General features: G+C 46.1%; 1 protein-coding gene across 1 annotated transcript; it reads right to left on the bottom strand.

Moving 5' to 3' along the window:
• Positions 1 to 247: 247 nt before the first annotated feature.
• On the bottom strand, positions 248 to 3,490 carry ZNF518B (zinc finger protein 518B). The gene has a single exon (XM_007948775.1). It carries the CDS (start codon positions 3,488 to 3,490, stop codon positions 248 to 250), a length of 3,243 nt encoding a protein of 1,080 aa, XP_007946966.1.
• Between the last annotated feature and the right edge of the window lie 4,153 nt (positions 3,491 to 7,643).

Raw genomic sequence — 7,643 nt, 5'->3', positions numbered from 1 at the left:
AAAAACGCATGTACATACATTTGTGCGTACAATTGCAGGGATTTAAACACTTTCCAAGGCCCAGTCACACATCTCAGCTTAAGACCCCTGGCTCACAACATTTCTGCGGGAGATCTGAAGAATGAACAATCCTTCTATCCCTATGGTCTGTATTTCTCCTACTGAGTTGGGAGAGAGGAAAGAGTCGAACCGGCATAAACTGAAAGCAAGGAAAACCATTTGCTTCAAAAACCAATTTTTTTACTTATTATTTGCCCTTGGAAGAAAGAACATCCCAATCTCTAGTTGCTTCTATCAAGTGCCGTTGGCCATGACTCATCCATTCTTCCTGGTCTTCATACAGCCGCCCACAAAACCAGCACTTAAATATACACTGCGATGAGTCATCGGGCAAGGAGTCCACCACCTGGTAGTTGTTCTTATGCACTTTCTTAAGTTTCATTTTCAACATCATTTGCCTTTTTATCTGATTGGCTTCCTCTGCGTTCTGGTAGGTGAGCCGCACTTGATGCCGCCTGATGCCGAGCTGGCACCTGGTCCTCTCGGATAAGACGACTTTGAGGACATTGCCTTTGTACTTGTTTATCACCTTCATCACATTGGTCACTTCTGGTGAGTCCACATCAGGATGGTTCAAGACAATGACTGGCTGGTTCCGGCGGGGGCATTTAATCAGCTGGTCTGGTTTAGCTGCTATGAGTCGAAGTTGTCTCGCAACCTGAAAAATGGACGGATCCTTGAAATAGTGGCTGGGATCAGCCTGGATTTTGTTTTTCTTCTTGGAGGAGTTGACATGTTTGGTTTTATTTCGATTTATGGCAAGATTTCTTGAGAGCAGCTTCCCTTGTTTATTCCACTCACTGCCTCCTTGCTGTCCATGCAGGGGGGCAGTTTTTCTGGGGGTGATGCTATACAGAGCACTCTCTCTCTTTGGCTTAGGCCAAGGAGATGTCTCCAGCAGGTTTTGGGACATATCTATTGGCCCACTTTCGTTTGTTGCTACCTCTAAGTTTGAGTCAGTCTGTTTCACAGGGCAGAGTGGAACGGGTTTTAACAACTGTGTTTCAGTGCAAGGTATGCTGACAGGTGCTTCACACGTAGCCTCTATGATGTGAGTATCTTCAGAGGAGTTAAGAACCCTCAACACGGCCCCTTTGGGGATCAACACTGGAGCAGAGACATGACCCTTCCTGGGCATTTTGCTTTCAGTCCTTCCATCATTGCCATCTACAAACGGTGGGTATACATGCTCACGAATCAGCTGTCCACCAACACTACTGTAATCCTGAGATTTCTGGAGCAAACTTGTGGGATAGCCTGGGCTAGGAAACGACACATTAATTTCTTGGATACCTTCAGAGGTTGCCTTCGAAGTTACCTTTGACGCCTGCCCTACAGAACGACGATGTATGTTATTTGCAGTCAATGATGAAGGCTTGCCACAGGACTCAATTAACTGAGCTATCTTTCTGCGAAACAGTTCAATTGACTTTATTTTGGAGGCTGAACTATTCCATTTGATGCCTTCAGGGACGTTTTCAGATCCAGAGCTCAGAGAAAACACTGATGAGATGACAGGACCATCAAAATAGTCATTCCTTTCAGGAGTCTTTAATTCCAAAGGCTTGTCCATAGGTTGTTGAGATCTGATTCTATTGTCTCCACTTAAGTTTATGTGTAAATATTCACTTTTATGTTGAGAGGGAACCTGGCCTATATTTGAAATGGCCTCTGTCTGGTTGTCATTCAGTTTCCTATTAGAGGAAACCATTTTTAAAGGAATACTGATCTCACGTCTAGATTCCCAGTCATTTTCACTGACGGGCAATAAACCATTTTCTCCACAGAAGGAAATGGCTGCAGGTGGAGCAGCAAGAGGGAACAAAGGTTGTGAGTCACTGTGTAAACTCCGTGCATCTTCAGGAAAAGACATTGCAGCCTTATACGGAAAAGGGTTTGATGCCATTCCAAGCCCACATAAAACACTGGCTTTTCCTACAGATGATGCAGAACGACCTTCTAAGGCAAAAGAAGGGGGTGGTGCAGTAGCTCTGTATGGATACAAATGATTTTTTTTCTGCAAATCCTCAACTCTATCAGAGCTTAGAAAGGACTCTCCCTGGTTGTGCCCACTAGGATTGGACATGAAGAAATCGTAAGGCTTCCCCCATTTCATGTTGTTCAGCTGTGTGTGCACTGAAGACTGCATATCATCAAGGCCTGTGCGTTTTCCAACATTCGTCTCAAACATCAGTGACTTTGTTTCTTCTGAAGACACAGTTTTCTCGTGCTCACTTGAAACCTCCTTTGTTACGAGCTCAAAATTGCCTCCATTGCCCCTACCAGCCTCACGGCAATTATTTTCTTCCAGAGGAAGCAGTTTCAGAACAAGCTGCTGCGTTCCATTGACAACCTTCACATCTATCAGCTGAGCCAAACAGTTTGCGGGCACAACGAGCTCTGCGGGTGCGACAACTGTTAAAGGCATGCCTGGCTGCACGGGCTCTTTTGCAGGGGATAACACTTCTACCTCAACATTTTTATTCTCAAACAGACTGATGTCATTTGGCTCAGACGGGGTCATTTTATTTGGGATGCACACGACATCTTTTTGGTACTCCTTTGATTCTGGTATCAATGTGATATTGTGCATTTTGTCTTTATTTGTGTGGGGGGAGAACCTAGAAAGCTGGTCTGACAGTCTATTTTGAAATGTAGTCCTCAGATTGGTTGCTTTCGAAAGCTCTGGGTTTTGTTTGGATGTGCTTATGCTGGTTCTTTTTGGCTCCAACTTGGCAACGGTTTTGGGTGACCGTTTCCCACCGGGCTTCTCATGCACCCTCTTCCTGTGTTTGACGATGTAATCGTTTCTAATGGCACCATAGTCACAATATTCACACTGATAGGGAAAGATGCCTGTGTGTTTCACCAAGTGCCTCTGAAACTCCCCCTTTGTGTAGGAAATGCAGCTGCAGTGAGAGCAGATGAATTTGATCTCTTCATGTTGAAGGGTGTGCTTTCTGTACTGCAGGGGGTCCTTGGTGGAAAACCGGCATTTATCACAATAGTATTTGCCTGGCTTAAAGTTCCTTACCTTGAACTTGTTATTGATAGGGTTGGAGAAGACTTCAGCTTGATTTCCCATGTGAGCGGCACTGCCGTTATTGTGCACAAAATGAAAACGTGGAGGAGGCACACCGAGGCTGCATGTGAAACAGACGTATTTGTCTTCTTTTGGGCTTTGCCCAGTGCTCTTTAAGTCTTGAAAAGGGACTCTGTGAACAACTTTGCATTTTATACATGTAGCAATAGTCATCATGGCAGCCTCTGTCTCTGAGCGTTGGTACAAGAGGGCTTGGGCTTGTCTCTCTGGTCTAGTTACTCTACTGGCGTCAGGCTGCTTCGGTGACATGGTCAAGGAGTTATGTCTGTCACTCACTTGAGAAGTATATATTTGCTGTCCAATATCCTTCATTTTCTTTATCTGCATTTCTAGAAAGACTCCATGGAAATTCAGAAAGACTTCACGTGATAAAGTTCTTAGGCGGCATCCTTCAACATATTAGCAGCTGCTATGTGGGAGCATACTCAATCATCTTTTTTTTATACCCAGCCACAGTACATGTATGATCCCAACACACGACTGTTTCTGATTCTCTGATATTCCAGGCAACACTAAAGGAAAAGAAAAAAATTATAAAGAATGGTTAGCATAGGGACTTAAGGTTTAGTGACACTATTTTTAAACTTCTCTGTATTTTAATGGCCTTGAGAATTTTACGCTAAATTTCAACAAGTTATCTAAGATGAATGTTGATAGTAACATGCAACATAGCAGAGCTGGCAAATAACATGTTTTCAAATTCAGGACCCTAAAAATCACTGCTTTAGATGAACCGTGAACACAGACATGCCAGAAGCCAGGGTGTCACAGAGATGGCTTGGAGTAGCCTTTGCTCAGGAAGTTATTTTGTGGTGCTGGATAAGGGCACAGTAATCTCACTAAACTTTGTATGGGAAACACCATCATCTGAGGTTTAGAACATGTTTGTTATGAACAACACATACAGCCTGGTTTGTTTGTTCCTACATTAGAGCTTATGATCAGCTTGGATACCAACTGTCTTGCTTTTCACGTGGCTAAAGCCAGTGATACCGGCAACATTAGGTGGGCAGTCACTTATTCCTTGCACATCTCACTGCATATCTACCACATGTCAGGCACTATTCTAAGTGCCAGAGAGAAGTAAATGAAAGGAAAGCTGTGCATACCCTTGTGAGGAGTATACCGCAAAGGGGGTGGGGGGACAGGACATTCATTTATTTGCCAGAAGGTGGTAAGTTAATTGGGGGAAAAAAATAGCACAAAGCCAGGTGAGGGGGTAAGTGAGTGCCTATGTGAGGAGGTGAGGAAATGGCCCCACAGTAAGTGCCCTCTTTGCAGAGATCTGAGGGCAGCGAGGGAGAGAGCAAGGTGATTGTCTGGGAAAACGGTGTTTGAAGCACAGAGAAACAAGGGTGTTGTGGGAAGTGGGCCTGCAGTGCCTGAGAAATGGCTAGCAGGCCGTGAGGCTGGGGGACAGGGTGTACGGCCACAGAGAGCTGAAGTCCAAAGTGGAAGGAACTAGAACACAGCAGTGTAAGGGTGGGCATCTTCTCCTATTTGAGATGAGAAGCCCAGGCGACAATAGAGCAGCGGCCTGATTTTAATTCCAACCAGCCTCTAGCCCTGTGAAGAGAAGAGTCTGTTTGGGGCATGATGGTACAGCAGGGGACCAAGGTGGGAGAAGATGATGGCTCCCGACAGGTTAGCCTATGTGATGTACCAATGTGATGAACAGCAAGTGCATTCCAATAGTCACACAGATTGTGTGTCCAACAGTCAAGGATTTGTATATGAAAGCAACAGTTCAATGCCTTAAAGACCATCCCCACCCTCAGAATACATAGAACCAGAAGCCAAAGGACAATTATTCCCAGTTTGAGATCTGCCTTTGCTTTTACAATCTTGAGAAAAGCCCTTACACGCTGGCAATCCAAATCAAGGGCACTTGCCCACTCTCTCCCGCAGGCCTGCTCTGAGGACTAAAACGAGAGAGGGCAGAAGAAAACACTTTTGTCAGTTTAAAGTGCTTCTCCAGGTGTGAGGAGGTCCAGGAGGTGCTCTGGGTTTGTTCGGTGACAGGCAGCAGCACGAGGGGGAAGGAGCAGCAGCTTCCCTGGCACGCTGCTAGCAGGCCAGGCGCCACCCAAAGTCAGATGGAGGGATCCACGCTGGGAGCAGAACTCTCTCTCATTAGGGTCAGGAGAAACTACTATATATTCACTTCTAGCCTGACAGAAAACCTTCCCTTAAGAAGCAGCTCTGGAAAGTACCAGAAAACCAAAACACCAATCCCACTACCATCAAGTCGACTCATAGTGACCCACAAAGACCCCCACTGGGTTTCTGAGGCAGTAAATCTCCACAGAAGTAGATTGCTCTGTCTTCCTTCTGCAAAGTGGCTGGTGGGTTTGAACCACCAGCCTTCTGGTTAGCAGTCAAATGCCTTAGGCATTGCACCACCAGAGCACCTTGGAAAGTACCAGAAGAACACATCATATCTGATGATAAATCCACTCCCATCAAGTTGATTCCAAGTCATAGCGACGTCCACTGAGTTTCCAAGGCTGTAAATCTTTAGGAAGTAGATTGCCTCATCTTCCTCCCACAAAGCAGCTGATGGGTATGAATCCCTGACTTTCTGGTTAGAAAAGTACCTTATATTTGATAGTAGGCATTAGTAATTTTGGGGGGTGAGGTGGGTAGCAGGGTTGCTTTTTCTTGTTTCCTATTTGTAAAATATAGTCGTCTCCTTCAAAAGCCACTTCCAGCATGCAAGCCAGCCCTGACGGCACCTTGCCTTGTCATGAGACTTGCCTACCATGAGCGTGTGCAGAATAACTTCAACTAGGAAGAGGTTCCAAGGTGCTGCATATTCCCTCAAACACCTATGCAAGGACACTGTGATTATGGAGAGGACACAGGCAGGACGCCTCAAACTGGAACACAGGGCAGTGGGGCCAAGACAAGGCTGCTCCTTTTTCAGTGCACTCCTGGGAGACATGAGAGGTGGGACTTTCCGATGCCATCAATGGAAGAAGGGCCGCTTTATCTTCCAGGTCTGTCGAACGGCTTCAGTGAGGGGACGCACGAGAGGCACCCAGGAGAACCTCTGCTGCTCAGTGAGCCACCCCACTTCCTCAGCGTCCTCGTCTCAACAGTGAGGGGCTGGATCAGATGATCTCTAAGCTCAGCCTGACACTGTGATCTTTAAGATCAGACTGGCACCCTAGGTCTAAGAATGCCACTGTCATCAACATGTCCATGTCAGCCGGTTTAAGCTGTGAGAAGCTAAAACAGAAGGCAGAGCTGCAACCAGAAGCCAGGAAAAACACAAGCCCAAAGAATACGGAGGCTGAAGATTAAGGGCATCCGGTCTACTGGTTCTCAAATCCAGAGGAAACTTGGCCTGACTTCTCCAATACACATTCCTGGGCTTCATCCCAAGCTACTGAATCCATGTCTCTCTCAGAGGCGTTTGGTTTGTAAAAGATTTCAGGTAATTTTGATGAAGTCAGTATCAGAAGTCACTGCTTGAAGCTTCCAGAGGTGTTTAAGTCCACAAAACATCTTTGTCAACAGATCGGGCCACACATGCTCTACCTATTGACACAAACAAAAAATGCCTTCCTTTTAGGCGGCTCATTTGATTGTCTCACAGCCATCACTGGAAAGAATTTACCCTTAAATGAAACCGGCCTCCCTGTATCACCTTCTAGCCTGGCTCTGGAATGGGGGGGGGTGGGGACGACTCATAAAGCCAAACACTTAATCCCTCTTGACTGACCAGTTATTAATCTGCATATCTCTTCTCTCATCCAGGCCTCAGATCTGAATTAAAGAGATTTGCAAAAGGATTACCCCAGCCGTGTGAAGCCCTCTGCTCATCTTCCAGCTTCATAATCCTCCTAACTGGGAGGGAGGGCGGGAAGGAGGACTGACTTGAGTGGCTTTCTACTTGCCTGGCACAGCTTGCTTCCAAGAGCTTCAACATCACACTTCGTACGTTACCCTAGGAAACTGTACAATAAAGCATGTGAAGCGATTCCTCTATTTTAAGAATCACCCAAGTCAGGATTCCGTTTGCACATGCTCAGTTCTCCAGCACCTTCCCAGACTCTTCAACAATCAGAGGGCCATTCTGCCATTGTCTTCCCAAGAACTTGAAAACTCGGAGGGTGTCATTCTTTCCCCGCTGAAGACCTCACACCTAGGAGGGCCTGGACAACTGTGTGTTCAGTCTGCAACAGCGGGGTCTGTTCTGGGAATGAGAGGTGGCGAGCAAGCACTCCGATGGAGGAAATTCCCCAGAGAACCAATTCAACTAGGAGGCCATGAGGGGCGTGGAGCCCTCCTGGATATGCATCCCCAAAACTCTCTCAAGAGTTATTCTTAATTAAGATTCCACAGGGACAGGTGCGTGAGTATTTGCTTCATCAGCAAATATAGTTAAACAGAGAAAGCAGTGTATATGGGTCATGATCAAACCATGTCACCTGCTTGAAAGCATCTTCTTGGCTTTTAAGCCATTCTCAAATGC

The sequence above is a fragment of the Orycteropus afer genome, unplaced genomic scaffold (genome assembly GCF_000298275.1).
Source record: "Orycteropus afer afer isolate SDZICR_OR568_19922 unplaced genomic scaffold, OryAfe1.0 scaffold00224, whole genome shotgun sequence".
Taxonomy (NCBI): domain Eukaryota; kingdom Metazoa; phylum Chordata; class Mammalia; order Tubulidentata; family Orycteropodidae; genus Orycteropus; species Orycteropus afer.
The sequence above is the reverse complement of the archived record's forward strand: the minus strand, read 5'-3'. Positions and strand labels throughout refer to the sequence as shown.